The following is a 17,989-nucleotide window of genomic DNA, read 5'->3' as shown; positions in this document are numbered from 1 at the left end:
AGAAATACCCCTTAATGAGGAGAGGAAGTGAAATTAAATTCAATATTTTTTTTTTCAGATAACACTCAATGGTGTATTCACAGGGCGTTGAGTTAAGAGGGGTGGAAAATTTTTGAGGAATGGCCAAAAAAGTTAGTAGAATGGAAAGGGCGGCAAAATTTGCATAAACCTCGTTAAATCCGCCTCTGTCCACCACACAGCTAGGGACGAGGTCAGAGAATGACCTACAGAGTTTGGCAACCACGTGAGTGAGCAAAAGAGCAACCTAGAGAGTGTGAAAGCATGTGAATGACCAAAACACAATGACCTGGAGCATGTGTAAGCGAGTGAATGACCAAAAGACTGATATGAAGGAAGGAACCATGTCAGTGAGTGACCAAAACAATGGCCTAGAGCGCCTGTAAGCATGTGAATGACCAAAAGAGTGACCTATAAAAGAAAAAATCATGTCAGTGATTGACAGTGACAAAAAGAGTGACCTAGAGAAAGTATATGTGAGTGATCAAAACAGTGTGAAATCATGTGACTGACCCAGAAAAGTGACTTAGAGACACAGGTGCATTTGCAGGATTTGGGGGGGGGGGGCAAGCGGATTATAACACAGGGTGACAAATTCAGGGAAAGTGTAGTCAAGAAAATTAGGAATTTAGGATTAGAATGGGAGAAGGGCGGCGGAATTCGTGTAGCTCACAGGCAGTAAAATCATAAATGCGCCTCTGATAACACTGCTTACCTCTGAACGGGAATGTGCCAAGAAATACGACCTCGTATGGGCACACCTGATATGAATATTCATCGCATATTTGTCATATTGAACGTTTTATTCAACAGAATTCATTTTGGTCAATTGCAATTCAAACTTTATTATTTTAATATTTATTATTTTATTTATAATTAGTGTTTAATTTACAGAGAATTTAGCAACAATCGAAAACTTTGCTTATCTTTGGCGACAATTAGAGATTTCAACCGCATTTTTGTCGAAGAAATATGGTCAGCAGGTCATATTATCATTCAAGGAATGATATATATATGATGAATATATGCTGCCATCCAGCGGGAAAATGCGCTGAAGAAAATAAAATCCTTTAAATTTCCGGACTGATCAATAGATGGCAGCATATACTCGAACACTATCAGAAAATAAACGCGCGAAATTTGAGTGTGATTTTCTCCCGTGATTATGATTTGATTCTTCTTTCCAAAAAATACAGTTTTAAATGCAAAGTTATTCACAATTTCAATTTTACTGGAACATAATTTTTATTTGATAATTTTTAGCTAAAATTATTTGATTCCGTTATTTTGAAACATCAATAAACCGCAGATATAAATTCAAATTTATCGAATTGATTTCGAAAGTAAAATTACAATTTTAGGCAAGTTTTGAAATTTAATTATTACTGTGGTTATTTAAAAAATAATTTGATTTCATTTGTTTATTCGTGGGTAAACATTCGAGAATTTGTAGCCGATAGAAATTCTGGGTTCTAGACCAGGACTCTGCAACCTGTGGGTCCATGGACCGGTGTCCACTCAACAGGTTGACCAATTCATATATAGCTGCTACATAATTTTAGATTGATTTTAAATATTATAGCGTTCCTATATTGGTTTTTATTTCTGTCTCAGCCATCAGTGGGTCTGCGATTATTTCTTAAGAATTATTTTTTGCTGGTCCGCAGATTATTTCTCCCATTTATTTGGTTTTTGCCAATCCACGTATTATATTTTCCCTATTTATTCAATTTTACCCATGCTCAAATTATTACAGCACTTACTTATTTTTTTCTAGTCTGTATATGATTTCCTTATTTACGGTATTTGCATGTTGACGGTTCACAAATTATTTCTATATTTATTCAGGTTTTTGTCCGTCATCAAATTATTTCTCCCAGTTAAATAAATATATATATTGTGTGGTTTTTGCGCCTCTCCTATATTTCACTTCCTCTATTTATTTAGCTTTAGCCTGTTCACAAATTATTCCAGCCATTTATTTAGTTTTTGCCAGTCTGCTAATTATTTTTCCTATTACTTTATTTTTTCGCCGATCATCAAATTATTTCACTATTATTTAGTTTTTGCCAGTCTCTCTCTCCGCACAAATTACTTCTCCTATTTATTCATTTTCCGCAAATTATTTATTCTATTTTGATTTTTGTCCATCCTCAAAAATTACAGAATTTCATCCATTTATATTGTTTTTCCCAGAGACCGCACATTACTTCTCCTATTTATTTTTTACTGGTCCGAAATTATGTCTTCCATTTGTGTCCCCATTTCAAAATGTTCAACCGCTTTCACCGGTCCGCTGCTGTAAAAAGGTTGAAGAATAGAATGGATCCCGCTTATAACGTTTTCCCGCTTAGTACGACTCATTTTCGCAGTCCTAACTCTTACAAATACTCGTTCAGATTTTGTGTATAAGGTTAAGAAGGCAGGGAGGCCTTGTCTCTCCCTCCCCCAGTAATATAATATAAATTTGAAGAAAAATTTATAAGAATTAAGAACAAAGAAAGTGACCCGACACAAGTGTGAATATAATACATAAATTTGTTTTTACTCTTAATAAATATAAGTTTCAAAATAACATGTCACAAAAACATATTTACGCAAATTTCATCCGAAAAATTTATATTTTTACATGTGAACATGACGTTTTTATTTATATAGATATATATATAGGAGGCACATTTTCAAAAACAAGGCAGTGGATGATTGGCAATAACTGGACATTCGATGGACATTGAAATCACTATGAACTACAAAACATGAAAATTGCGCGTTTAAGGCACGTTTCGTATCAAAAAAGGCGCAGAAAAGGAAAATTATCGTGCGTTCAAGAGAATACTCGCACGTTTTGAGCATTTTATCGTAAAGCGTTTCAGAGATAAGACAATTATAGTATCTTTCTCGCTTTATGCTTAAAAATGACAAAAAAGTTTGCAGAACCAAAGAAAAAAGCAATCTCAATACAAAATTTTTCATACTTTTTTCGCATAGGAAGACGATTTTCCGATTGGAATTACGATTAAAAAGTTGTGGAAATGACTTATAATAAATTTGGCAATTTTATTATTTGAGTTTTTTTTTACAAAACTTTGAGCAATTTTATTCGCGTATAAAAAAAGGCATATTGAGAAGACACCAACGAATAAGGCAAATATACAAAAAATAGTAAAAGTCCTAATGCATTTCAACACCAATGGGTGCCGTCTTCAGAGGAAAAATTCCACTAGTCTCGCTGACCGAGTTTCCCACTTGGGTTGAATACCAAATCTTCACGCTCGGTTGCTCAACGGAGGAAGTACGTCTGTTCACTTCAAACGTCGTGGTCAGAATGAAGCTGTGAGCCTGCATTAGTATCTCACGCAGGCTCACAGCTTCATTCTGACCACGACGTTTGAAGTGAACAGACGTACTTCCTCCGTTGAGCAACCGAGCGTGAAGATTTGGTATTCAACCCAAGTGGGAAACTCGGTCAGCGAGACTAGTGGAATTTTTCCTCTGAAGACGGCACCCATTGGTGTTGAAATGCATTAGGACTTTTACTATTTTTTGTATATTTGCCTTATTCGTTGGTGTCTTCTCAATATTCTTGGGCAAAGTGGATCAACTCTTCTATAAAAAAAGGCAGATACTGCACTGGAAAAATTACAAAAAATTATAAAATTTTATTCACAGAAATGCAGATTTACTTTTTTTTATACTTCAAATGAAAAAATTGTATAAATTTTGTTCATGAAAATTAAGTTTGAAGATTTCATGATAAAAAATTCTCTTTTTAATAATTTATTTTCAAGCATTATTTTATGCATAAATTTTGCCCATAAAAATTCATTTCATGTAAAAAATCGATTTTAATGTTTTATATTAAACATTGTTTTAACAAACAAAATTTTCAATTTATGAAAATTGAAAACTTTCAATTTCATGAAAAAAATTTATTTTATATTATATTAAAAAAATTATTTCACAAAAAGAATAATTTTATATAGAAAAATTGTGTAAATCTTATCCATAAAAAATTTTGATTTTAATTCCAATGAAAAAAAACAGATTAATATTTTGTACTTGAAAAAAAAAATTGTATAAATTTTATTCATAAAAATGAATCTGAGATTTCATGGAAAATATAAATTTCATGAAAAAAAATTTACTTCAATATTTTATACTTAAAAAAATTGTGTATATATTAACCCTATTTCTGACTGACATTGCATTTGTGTAAAATTGTTTGAAAATTTGTTCAGTTATTTTTCATACTAATTTCTGTATGAAACACGAACAATATTGGGAATTAAAAGGTCTAATGAGAGTGTCGTATTTCAAAAAATTTACAAAGAAATATGACTGAGAAAATGAAATTGTCAGAAATTTTATCTTAATTTTCGAATACAATTTTTTATTTCATGACCCATGCACAGTGATAAGTTTTTTTTAAAAATGGAAAAATAAGTTTTTCTTGAATTCTTTTTTCATCAGATGGTATAAAATGTTTTTCAAAATCCTAACTACTAGTTTTTTTAACTAAATAAAGTAAATTGATTTATATTAATTGAAAATTTACATTTAATTAACAAAGGAAAATGTGGTAAATTAATGTAAATTTTTTTTAACTTCTCAAATATGGTATTTAAGTAATTAGTTATCATATATATATACAAACAAAAAATTGCGTAATTTGGTCATAAATTGGAAAAGTGGTAAAAAATGAGTTAAGGATAAAAAATTTTAATTTTTGTAATTTTTACCAAAATTAGTGTCATTTTCCATTGAAATTTTTTAAAAAATAAAAAAACCTGTCACATAATATTCGACGGCGTAAGTGACGGGGAAACATAGCAATATGATTCACACGAGGAAGAATCATGGTCCTACTCATAGTTAGGCTGATGTTTTTTTAACTATGAATTTAGTAGGAAGGGCACCCATATTCATATAGGGCACAGGGGAGGATATTATTTCGTATAAGACGACCACCAGGGGGAAGGACATACATACAAAATACACACATTTGACTTCAGGTCAAAGACATACAAATAACTTAGAACAGAAGCGGAAGGTATCACTGGGCACATATTATATTTACACAAACACGTACAAAAAAGCCTCAAATGAGTCCTCGGATCACAATCGAGAACAAGTTTCATGATAAATTTAATTTTTATAATGTGAGGGGGAAAGACTCAAAGACGTTCCATAAATTCGTGAATAGTATAAAAGTTGAAAAAAATTTGAACATTTGAATGCGGTTTGCGAAAAAGGTTTAATTCTCACGAATTTCTCAACTTTTTTTTAACCACAGAAAAAATTAGGTGAAATTTCTGTCGATAGAGGGCGATGCACGAAAGCAAATCTCTGACCATATGCAAATCTGCCCTATAAAATACAGTGTGTACGATTAAGAGCTCATTTCTGAATTGTCCTGTTACTGCAGCTCTCATAAGGGTTTCATTGTGATGTTTTAACATTGGTGGATAAAGCACAATTGGTGAAATTGTTTTATCTTGAATCACCTGCTGAAGCGTTACGAACATTTCGGGCACAGAGAAGATTGAACAAAGGTTCTGAAATGGAATTCTGAAACTTGCTTACGTGGAGCGTCCTCTATCGACAATATTTGAAGCAATCTTTTTTTTCCTGTAAAAAAAAAAAAAAAAAAAAAAAACAACAACAACAACCCTCCGTCAGAGATAACTTTTCCGCAAACCGCATTCAAATATTCCAATTTCTATAACTTCATTAACTGTTTACCAATTTATGGAACAACCTGTACTTCCAACAGGGCCGCAACTAGGGGCAGCAGGCGGATCCGTTGTCCTGGATCAGAAAAATAGCGCAAATTTCACTCTTTAACCTCATCTTCAAAATTACAGGGGGTGGGGGGACGCAAAAGTTCGAGCATTGCCTCGTATGATCAAGAATCCAATTGCGGCCCTTTTACTAGAGGCCTGATTTTGACTTCAATTAGAGGGCTGTAGACGAAATAGGTATTATAAGGCTCCTTTACGATTAGAATCAATGTAGGGCCGTCTCAAGAGCATCATAAGCTCCCGCGCAAAATGATTTTTCTGGGGCCGTGGCTGGACGTCTGTACCTTTAATTAACGTACTTACTATCGAAAATTATTACTGAATCTCGCTATATGGAGGACTCCCTGGCCGTCCCCGGATGAAGAGGAGATAGAGGAGCCCATGAAAAATCTGATCAGAGGCCAAAGATTCTAGCCTGGGGGAAGGGAGGGCCCGATACAGGATGTGGGGAGGGGGCTGTGATGCGTATTAATTATTATACTGTGTTTTATGCGACATAAATTTTTTTTGCGTACTATTCGTCATTAGGTACATAATGTCATAAAAGGACCATCCAGTGACGTAATACACGTTCATAAGAGCATCAATTAACAAATAAAGATCAATACACGACTCCTAAATATCCGCTCATCAGTTATCACAGACATGGAAAAATATGCGTCATGCTTACGCCAGGGGTCTCCGGCACTAAATGCCATCGTACATGTACACCGAAAGAGCCTGGGGGCCTCATCGTAGAGTGATTCTTTCGGCCCGAGAAGGATTCACAACGGCTCCAGTGAGTCGATGTGGTATCATGTCCGCAAATGTCATTTGGGGCGGAAATAAATGCGAGGGTCCAGCGTCGAGTTTTCAGCAGGGAATAGGAATGGTCCTCGCGAATGACTTTTCGTATGCAATAACATATAAATTCGTATATACACATAATTATGATCACAGAACACGTTTCTTTTTTTTCTAGCGATGACCAGGGGTGTAGACAATGAAACACAACAACGGAAGGTTCACACGTGCGTCGAAGACTTCTGTTGGTGCGGCCAGGGTAACAGAGCCGCGCAGATGGAAGCCCGGTCTGTCAGAGACTTGTCGTAAAGGTATCGTCTGTCGTTCGGCTCGGGATTGAACCAGTTCTCTTTGGACACAGTCAGGTTTGAGCTGGTGTATGACAGGTTGTGCTTGCCACCGTTGCAGCAGGCCGCGGCCTGCGAACCCGCGAACAGCTGGTGATGGTGGTGGTGGTGATGATGGGGCCTGAGCATGCGCTGGTGCTGGCGGCGGAGTTCCAGCAACTGACGCTGGCGCTGACTGTCCTGGCGCAACATGCGCGTAGCCAGGAGTATGAGCAGTATGAGTATGAAACCTCCTGCTATGGGTACGGCGATGACCGCCGCCTTGAACCACACGTCCTGCTGCAGAGCGATCTCGTAGGCGCGACGCTCTTCCTCGACGTCATGTGCACCTGAAATAAAACATGAAACATGGGAACGTTAACTACGAGAAGAGAACTCAAATGCATAATATGTATAAATGCCAAATGCATGATAACAATGTAAGAAAAAAAAATTTTTTTTCCTTTGTCCCTTGGTGAAAGTTTTTACTTCTGTGTTTGTTTTAGACTGAATAATTATGAAAATGATGATTATTCTCCTCAAACTTTACTTTTGTGGTGGGGGGGGGAATCGACATTTGTGTGAATTAGTAATTTACCATTGGCTGATTGGGTGACTGGAATATTAAAATTAACAAAAAAAAAAAAAATTTCACATTGATAAAACATTAGAAACTGCAAATAACTTCCAGGATACGTATTGAGACTTCACAGAAATTAGTAGAGTCCGGAAGTTGAAGCAAAATGCCATAAATGCCGAACTTTTCCTTTTTTTTTGTTGCAAGAATGAAAGGAAAATTTTTTGATTTTTTTCTGCCGTAAATACCCATTTCGACATTGTTTTACGTTTATTCGTTAATTTTAGAGGCCTTATTCTGTAGAACTAAGATATTTTTAGCATTGAGAACTTAACTTAATTCGTACCTAATCGCTCGATTGCCGTCAGTTTTGTTTTCGTCATTATAGGTGATGGGGGGGGGGGGGGTTTCGAAGAAACTTCTCAAATGTTACTAAGTAATCAATAATCATGTGTGAAAATTATGTGCTATTTGGTTAAGAAATTCGAAGAGCGATCAAAAATGTGTTGATGTATGAGCCAACGAAGAAATATTATCGCTAACGCTCTCTACTGTTGAATTAAAACATTAATTTCTGAATTTATGTATAATATAAGAATATTTTTATTTCTATTTTTTCGAAAAAAAAATAATGTTGTAAGCTATTATTTTGATGAAATTTATTTTAGTTGAGCTCAATCATAAATAAATTTGATATACAGTCAAATATTGGTTAATACATTTTCATTTTATTTTACTGTGGGTGGGTAAATTTGATTCGGTTTCGAGACAGTTTAAATTTCGGTTTTGCGCTTGTCAAAAAGTAATAGTTTCGTTTTTCAGCGTCATCTATAATTGATTTTGAATATCGTTTTCTAATTTTGCACGTGTAGAAATTTTGGCGATATTTTTTTACTTTCTCTATCGTTTCTTTTATCTGAAAACCAATTTTTCAATTATGTACTTAAAAAATAATTGATTATTTTGGAAAATTGTGCCCATTTACAAAATAATTTGATACAGTGAAATAATCGGTTAATACGATGTTTCTTCTACCTTAATGAACCAGAACCATAAAAGAAACCCATTAAAAAACTGGATGCTTCTTGTAATAAATAAACATAACAACCGTGTTTAGATGTAGCCGTGTTTAGATGATCTAAAAAAAGACGCTCATGTTGAAATATGGTAGTTTTATACAACGGAAAATTGCCATAAACATTAATTATACACCGTTTGTGTTGAATTTTATGTATTATGTCGAGTTTTTCGTTTTACAGTGCCACTTGTGAGTGTTATGGAGAAGCAATTCAATATTTTTGATGATTGACGAAGATTTTCTGAATGTCCCGTCCCTCCTGGGCAAATGCGAGCCGATCTCCCCGTTGAAAAGTCTCACCACAGAGAGCAACAGGCCTACAACGGTGCAATTAATCAATCATAAGTCAGTCATAAGTTCACTAGTGGTCAGAAAAATCGACGGCAGATGGCAGCACTATACATAACAAACATTGCACAGAAACAAACTTTCCGTTAGGTTCACAGCATGTACACGCATGTTACGGGATGTACCAATTCGTCAGAAATTCCGTAGAGGAATATCTATGAGGTGCATGTACGGTTAAGTGTAAGACTCACTTTAGTTTCAATAAAACATGGCCACCTTCGGATATCCATGTTTGTGATACCAATAACAAGGCAATCCTAGGGAGAAACTGCCATTTTTTTCGCGCAATAATTTCGTGACACTTCCTTACAATTCACACAATTGGCTTTCTGGGTATTTGATCTCCAAAATAAAAAAAATTCCTTCCCGAAGTTCAAGAGTAAAGTTTGAAATATATGACATCCATATTTTTATGGGCTTCTTTTTCTCAGCCACCTCGCTGGGCATTTTGCCTGTTGTGGCCTTGTATTTGTATGTGTATAAAACTGAAATTATCGATTTCCACAGGAACATAAATAATCGTGCTACATAATGTAATATAATGAAATGCAATAATCGTGCTACATATTGTAATATAATGTATGGAAATAATCGTGCTACATAGTGTAATGTAATCGATTATACGACGGTGAAGTCGGTGGTGGATAACATAGTTTGACTCACCATCGGGCGTTTTCGAGGCGTTGGCTCTCGTGTTGACTTGGATGTTGATGTCGATGTTATTCATGTAATTGCACATGTCATCCTCGCAACAGAACACGACGGGTAGGTTGAGGATCTCAGTCGTCGGGGCGGTGCACTTGACCCTTTTTTCGGGTTTGAGCAGCTCCACGCAGCCGTGCCGAGACTTGGACATGTCGTTGCTGTAGCTGAAGAGCTCGGTGAAGCACGATCCCTGGTTCGACTTGCACATGTATCCGGTTGACACACAGCTGGGCTGGTTGCAATAGCATCTGATTTCCGCTGTTGAACGAAACGAACAAACAAAAATCACATTAATTTTGAAATTTTGCAATTTCTTTTTTTTCTGCTGGTATAATTATGATGATGATTAGGTGAGACTAGTCATTATTCTCCCCAGAGTGACAAAAACGACGTCTTTCGGAAATACGCAAAATAATGTTCCAAAATATGGAAATATGCCTTAAATTCTGATCATGAAAAACATCTTAAAATTACTGAAAATCATGAAAAACATCTTAAAATTACTGAGTATCATGAAAAACATCTTGAAATTACTGAGTATCATGAAAAACATCTTGAAATTACTGAGTATCATGAAAAACATCTTAAAATTACTGAAAATCATTAAAAAATGCCCTATCGCGTAAAAATAGTGGAATATGTGAAATGCATAAAAAAATATGCATTCATAGAAATCCTAGCCCTAATACTGTAATTAGGAATGGATCGGATATCAAAAAGATGACGAGTCGCCATCTCTTGGAGGCCCAAGAAACCAGTTTTTGCTTCCATTTATTATTATTTTTTTCCTAAGCATTAATCCAAAAGTAACCCTTTGATAAATTAAAGAGGAAAGGGGGAAAAAAAGGTAAAAAAGAAGAAAATACATACAACTAAAAAAATTCTTAAAACGTTCGGGTGAAGATTCAGCATCAGCCAGTGGCGTAGGAAAAAAAAGGCCCTTCCCATATAAAATGATTTAAAAGAAGTGGTGGAGGTGAGAGTTTTTTTCCTCTCATTTAATTCCAGCCAAAAGAAATACACACGAAAAAAAGGCCACACAATAAATAAGCATTTCAAGGACTCGCTTAATTCTGAGGTCTGTTAATAATGACGTTGGCGTCCAAAAAGAACGAATCTCACAAGAGGAGGAAGGATCAGCATCCAAATAAACCCGGAAGGGACGACGACGTCTTTAACCACAGATATTTGGCGATTTATTACTTTATCATTACAGTATTATTATTGCAGATGATTATCTTTTCCCACTCGGATGTTGAAAAAAATAGATTTCTTTGACGTGGAAGGTGCCGCGACAAAAAAAAAAGAGAAAAAATCGAACCAAAGGCTCCGACGACAGCCAGAGACGCCTGAGCAAAAATGTGCATTTCTTGGGACCATTTCACCGAATCGTCACGTATTTTGTTCTATATTAGAAAATAGCGAACAGAAGGGAACAACTGAACACTCTGCTTTCTCCACCATCCAGCTAAACTATCCTTGCCTACATCTTTTAGGTAGATCGGGGGCTTTTTTGACTTTTTGTGTACAGTAGATTCCTTTAACCAAGTAATATTCAGTATATGGCCATGTAAAAATAAATGAGGTTCTTTAACTATTTTCTCATGCCAGCTCACGGGACACCCCCCCCCCTCCGAAACTTCTCCAACGACACTAAAAAGTCCTCGGACCCCTGGTTTACAACCCCTGCTCTAGATGTCGGAGCTCATATATTTCAGGGATAAAAATTATTTGGTAATCCGGCAAAAATAGAATGGAAATTAATCTTAAAAAAAAAAAAATCCCCGTTCATCGAACCCATACGGTATTACAGATCCGGGTTACCAGCAAAACCTGCTCGATCTATACCAACACCCCCTGAAGAAAGAAATATCATTCGTGCACAGAATCCTTCATCAAAAGGATTTTATTAAGTACTTTCATATTTATTTCCCAGACTCTTTAGCCATATATTTTAATATTCCCAGACTCTTTAGCCAGATATTTTAATTTTCCCACACTTTTACCATATATATAAATTTTTCTGTAATGTCGGAAAAATATTTTACATTTTCCCTCACTTTTGCCAGATATTTTACATTTTCTCCGACTATTTTTCATTTTCATTCTTCTGTGTGTTCCAAGATGTTTCAAAGGAACCGTGCAGATGCAAATTCATAATCAGTTTGGTTTCAACACATTTTCTCGAAATTCAGAGATATAATTACTGTTGGAGATTAAATAACTGTTCATGCAGAACTCGCTCTCTCCCGTGTTAGTATCAATAACCCCCAACCCAACCCAAAAAACCCCCAATAAATTCGTCGAGCAAACCACATCACCACTTTTTTTAGCGATAATCTCGCCTAGTCGCGTGCGTCACAACACAAACTTACCGTTAAGGTTGTACTAACAAATAAATTATCAGCTTAAGTATTTGGAAGAAACGCACGTTCAAATAGCCATAACAGCTGCAAATATGCTCAATTCATATAGGCTTCAATGAAATAGCACACCACCACCAACCACTAAAACAGTTTAAATAAATAAAAAGAATAAAGAAAGAAAGGAAGCCATTCTCTTGTAAACACAAACACCACCAGTTGCAAAACATGTCAACAGGCGCGAGACGCACCAGAAGCAGTGAACATTATATACAGCGTTATATCAGTAGGGAGAGTACGATGGTGGTGATGGTGGTCATGGGCGATGTTGAGGGTGGGTGAAAAGGAGATGAAAGCTCTTAAACTACCAAACAGTGGATGTTATTATAAACTAGAGCAAAGAAAAAAAAAGAATGTATATAAAATATAAAAGCATGAAATGCGAGTATCACGTTACCATTCAGACCCATAGACTATGCAGAGAGTTAGAGAGAGAGAGAGAGAAAGAGCGTAATGATCACATCTCTCGAGCAATCTTATGGCAGTGGTGTAAGTGGAGGAGGATAGACAGATGCCGAAGTTTGATTCGCGACTCCGCACATCATAAACAGCCTTAATCAAGAAAAGTTTTTGTTGTTGTTGTTGTTGCTATGGGCGTCGAGTCTCCGATTTGATTGGTCAACAGTTTTCAACTGTTACGAAAATATATGTTTTTTAAATACAATAATAATATTATAATGACAATAAATCGTTGTTGAATACTTAAATGCGTTTAGTAATGCGCAATGTTTAACCAAGGCTCCCAGCAAAATCTGCTTGATCATTTCCCTGACCAATACTCAAAAATTTTCCCGAACAGAAGTCCCGGAGAAAGAAACATACCCAAAATATCCACTACCGAAATGTTTTCCAAATTTTAGTTTTTATACCCTTCAAATTTTTTCCATTCTCTGACTTTTGATCCGAATATTTCACATTTTCCCCCGACTTTTAAACATTTTACATTTTTCCTGACTTGCAGCCTTCCCCCCCCCCTCCCGACTTTTGCCAAATATTTTACATTGGCTCTGATACTTGCCGAATATTTTAAATTTTTTCCTTGATTTTTGCCAAATATTCTAAATTTTTTCCTTGATTTTTGCCAAATATTCTAAATTTTTTCCTTGATTTTTGCCAAATATTCTAAATTTTCTTAGACTTTCGCCAAAGCTTTCACATTTTCTCTGACCGTTAAATATTTTAAATTTTCCTCGACTTTTAAATGTTTTACATTTTTTCCGACTTTTGACAAATATTTCATATTTTCTCCCGACTTTTGACAAATATTTCATATTTTCTCCCGACTTTTGCCAAAGCGTACATTTACGCACATGCGCAAGTACGACCATTTGCATGAAATCGCTGGTATCCACAATGGAACTCGATGGACACGAGATATGAAGAGAGACTTTACGTCTCTCCGAGGAAAAAAAAGGGAACAAAACAGATAGCTTTTTACTCACCAAAGAGAAAAAAGAATTCAACATGCTTCATTTCATGTAAAACCTAAAAAGCGCAGACCAAAGATGGTTGAAAGTAAAGCGTACCCACTCTTAATGCAGCTTTGGCATATAGACTGACATTATCTTCGGAGGAAATCTTAAAAGGCACTGCAAAGCTGAAAATTGTGTTCAACAAGGATATTATAGAAAAGGTAGGTGAAGCAAAGAAAAAAGCATTTTAGTCCCGTAGGCGCCACAGACTGATGGAGATCTTGGAGAAATTTAACGGATACATGGAGACGTCACCAAAATGCAGTTGGCACCACTTATTAAAAATCACGGATAATGTTATCATTCGGGTATTGCTACCACTTTTGCAGAGAACAGAACAGATCAATATCATAACATGGGAAAAAATTCGCTTATTGTTGTCATGAAATTCAGTTCATGTAATCAATTTATTTTTCGCATTTTTTGCGCATTCTGAAGCTAAGGTTCAGCCAAACTTTTTTCTTTTGCTTTAAGCCATCGTTATCAGCCTGCAAGACTATGTAGGAGGATGGGAGGTTTTCTCTCCTCATACCCTTGTTGACAAACATTTCCGCACTTATGTCGTAATCAGTCCGTGATATTCGGTGTGATCCATGTATGTGTGAGCTGCTTTTGCAATGGCCTTGGAAAAAATATCGTAATTCATGATATACATTAAACTGTTCCATCCTAACAACTACCAATGATTGAATAACAAAAATGCTTGATTTCAAGGGGGCGGGGGGGGGGGGAGAGTTAGTTTTTAGAATGTAAGAAGGAAAAAAATGGAACGATTGAGGAAATTTTGCAATCAATTATGCAGGAAAGAGAAACAAAATGTTGTTCCGTTAAACCAAAAAGAGTTTACCAAACGGTATGTATGGTCACCATGCTTGCAAGCGAGACACTTTTCGGATGTAGTTATCATTCGGTTATTGTTATTAGAAAGCCAGAGGCCCGATGTGATCACATTAAGAGTCGTGAACTGTAGTAGTAATTTTCGATCATGAATGCATGCCATCCATGTAAGGCTATTATTACAGATACGTCTCACACACATTTCCGGACGAATAATAATTTTAAAAATTCCCAAAAGAATTTTAAAAAAATGGTGGCAAAAATTATTATTTTGTAAGTATTTTTTTCAGCTCTGAATTTCGGGGGTGGACGTATTTGTGTTTTTTAAACAAGAGTCATCTTTACTTCTCATTTTTTCGCAAGTTTCTATCCTCTGTTAGCACTTATAGAGCAAAAAAAAAGAAAAACCCTAAACGTGTATCCACCCTACAATTACCCGTATAATGGAAGAAGAATAAGAAGACAAAAGGAAATATGTTTTAAAAGAGCGGCGAATGTGAAAGGAAATGACACGATCTCACACCAAATGGCTGCCCGAGAAAAATTGTAATTGACATAATTGTTTTCTTCACATCACTATGTGACAAATGACAGGGTTTTTCGCTTATTCACCCCCCCCCTCCCATTTCTATGGTGAGAGAAAGACAAGCATCTTATGCCACCTAATAATTATCAGAGACACTCAGAAAGCATTCAAAGGTTTTAATATTTTCAGTTACACCAATGACATACAGGGTGTTCCATAAATTCGTAAATAGTTTGAAAATTCATTAAAATAGAAGGAATTTTTACACATTGGTACAGAGTCTGCAAAAAAAGTGATTCACACCAAGGGGGATTTTCTTTTTGATTCAGAAAAAAACCTTGTTGAAATTCCTGTCGATCGAGGGCACTGCACGAAAGCTAATCGCTGGAAATATGCAAATCAGTCCTATAAAATGTAGGGTGCACTGGCACTGACATAAAGTTTTCATTGTGATATTGACGTGGATAAAGCACTATTGGCGAACTTGCTTTACCTCATCCACGAATCACCGACTGAAGCCTTACGAACGTTTTGGACGCAGAAGAGATTGAAGAAAGGTTACGGTTCAACCATTCCTGCCGAACTGACGTGCAGCTCCCTCTATCGACAAAAATTTTAACTGATTTTTTTCTGAAGGGGATGGGGGGCGGGGAAGACCTTTGTGGGAATAATTTTTTTCAAACCGCATTCACGTATACCAATTGCATAAATTTTTATGACTTTTTAAGCTATTTACGAATTTATGGGACACCCTGTACAAATGAAATTTTTGTTTAACATAATTAAAACCGGTTACAATGACCTCACTTACCCCATCTTTATCGAATAAAGTCGAATAATGAATATTTATGGGGAGTATGTATGGTTCAGTGGTAGTTTCATTCGCATACGGCGGAGGGCAGGGATCCGCATTGCTAATTTTTTTGTCTTTTCAGAATCAATATCACTCTTCCACTATCTCTCCAAGGATAGGGATCCTTAACTCCGCTGGATCCTAGCCATGGTAGGAAAACTGGGAGTCTCGTTTCCACCTTCCACCCAAAATGATAAAAATAGCTGGTATATTTTATAGTAGGTGTTTCTAACCCGCGTCTGTGGGTCGCATGGCTCAGTGAGATGGAAATATATTCAATATATTTTTATAAATGCTCTTTTTACACCACTAGTTTCACTGATCTCGAAAACCGAACACATCCGTGGGTCGTGAAATTGGTGGAGTTGTTGATTTTCTATTGCGGCTAAATATGGTCAAGAACCCCTGACTTATCGCAGGGCTTGAAAAATTGGGGAAAAAAAAATTTAGGCACCAAACAAATTTTTCAGGAGCCAAGAATAGATTTATTCCAAGAAAAGCAGTCCTAAATAATGGTTTTTTGACTTTTCCGAAACTTGGTGGAAGTCTCAGAATTTTCCTTTTCATGTTGAAAGACATCATTCGGAAATCAGAAAATTTCATGCTATTCTTAGGCTGGGATTACACCATAAAAGTTCATTTAAAAAACTCGAAAAATACAACCAATAAGGTGATCGATTGCATTTGCTAGAATGTTACCAATGCTCTTATTGGTAGCATTTTTTAACTTTTATAAAAGTACTTTTACCAAACTTTTATAGTGTAATGCCAGCCTAAGACTGATTTAGACATCAAAGAAATAAAACTTTAAGCGCCACACAATACGGATTTTAGTAACCTCAGCCTTGTTTACAATGACACGATTTTGAGTTCTTTCAATATCGTTAATAACCCAGTTTGACAGTATTTCGATTGGAACAATCCGTCAGATTTCCGAATACATTACGACGTGTATTGGATTATATTGGACTCCCATCTGTGGATTCATAATCCATGGATTTCTTTTCGTGACGTACATCGATGTGAGTCCCTCTCCCTCACCTAGAATGTCAAGTTTCGGGTCACGAGAATTTCGTAGAAACCGAAGCATAAAAAAAACAAGAAAAATAATAGCACTATTATAGTGGGTATAAGAAAAAAAATCATTATATACTGATAAACAAAAGCAAAAAAATTTCAATGGACCCATAAGAAAGAAAAAGAAGACGGTCTTATGTTTTTGCAACAAGAGTTCAACTGCAAAAAAAAAAAAAAAAAAAACTGAACTGAACTGCATTCAGTTCCATAATGACGGGTTTTTAGAGTTCACTTTTTTTGCCATCGTTGATTGGTTGGCTGTCTTAGTAGGACCACATTCCATTCCAAAGTCGTATTTTTTTTGTACATTCAAGTCCATTAACGAGGCCGCTGTTATTATTATCGTTATTATTAACATTATGATATCCTAGGTAAAAAAAAGAGACTGAAAAGTAAGGGATGTGAATAGTAGTAATAACAATGACAAGTGCATTACCCTTCCTTTTCCATACTATCCTGAAGAACGAAAAAGTTTTAGTGCAGAATTTCTGTGAAAACTCTCCTCCGTTCTTCAGACCTACAACTAGCCTTTTAGAGGAGTAAGCGATTGCATGGAGAAAAATTACGGAGAGGAAAAATTTGTTTACCTTCATCAGGGCTTGAAATATTGAGAATTTAAGTGCCAATCAGTTTTTTTAGGAGCGAAGCATATTTTTTTTTTCGAGGGAAACGGGGTTCCTAGCAAACAAAACAAAAAATTCCCCTGACTCTTTTCCCTGACCAAAACTCCAAAATTTCCCTGACTTTCCCTGATCAAAGCTCAAAAATTTCCCATGACCTTTCACTGTCAAAAACTCAAAATTTCCCTGATTAAAACTCTTGAAAAAAGAAATATAAAGTGGATCTCGGTTATAACGTTTTGTATAAAACCTTCATGAAAAAACGTTGTAAGCGAGAATATTTCCATCCGCAGTCGCGATCGAGTGAGATGAGTGCTTTTCATTTCCGTCGGAATAGTCACTTACCGAGAAGGACGATTATGTGCATTATGTGACGACCGAGAAAGATTTGGACGGGACAGTGAATTCCTTACGGAAAACTCAGGGTGTGTGAAGACGAATCCAACGAAACACGTACCGTTTATTTTATGGATCCCTTGCACGACCTTCAATATCCACGAAAAATTATACGTCCTCGGTGCCACTTTTTTGGCAGTCGTCGTCGT

General features: G+C 35.9%; 1 protein-coding gene across 2 annotated transcripts in view; it reads right to left on the bottom strand.

Annotated features, from left to right (window-relative positions):
- Positions 1-4,080: 4,080 nt before the first annotated feature.
- LOC149067490 (uncharacterized) overlaps positions 4,081-17,989 on the bottom strand; it is a 45,513-nt gene continuing 31,604 nt past the window's right edge. For both annotated transcript variants that reach the window (XM_089252694.1, XM_089252693.1), the window contains exons 2-3: positions 9,595-9,894; positions 4,081-7,278 (exon numbers count right to left, since the gene is read on the bottom strand). In XM_089252694.1, coding sequence (XP_089108820.1) covers positions 6,824-7,278; positions 9,595-9,894 — 755 coding nt within the window. In that variant the 3' untranslated portion in view covers positions 4,081-6,823. The remainder of the gene's footprint in view (positions 7,279-9,594; positions 9,895-17,989) is intronic.

This window comes from Pholcus phalangioides, unplaced genomic scaffold (assembly GCF_987345545.1).
Source record: "Pholcus phalangioides strain wild (caught in Gottingen) unplaced genomic scaffold, Ppha-v1.0 ptg000030l_1, whole genome shotgun sequence".
In the NCBI taxonomy this organism is placed as follows: Eukaryota; Metazoa; Arthropoda; class Arachnida; order Araneae; family Pholcidae; genus Pholcus; species Pholcus phalangioides.
The sequence above is the reverse complement of the archived record's forward strand: the minus strand, read 5'-3'. Positions and strand labels throughout refer to the sequence as shown.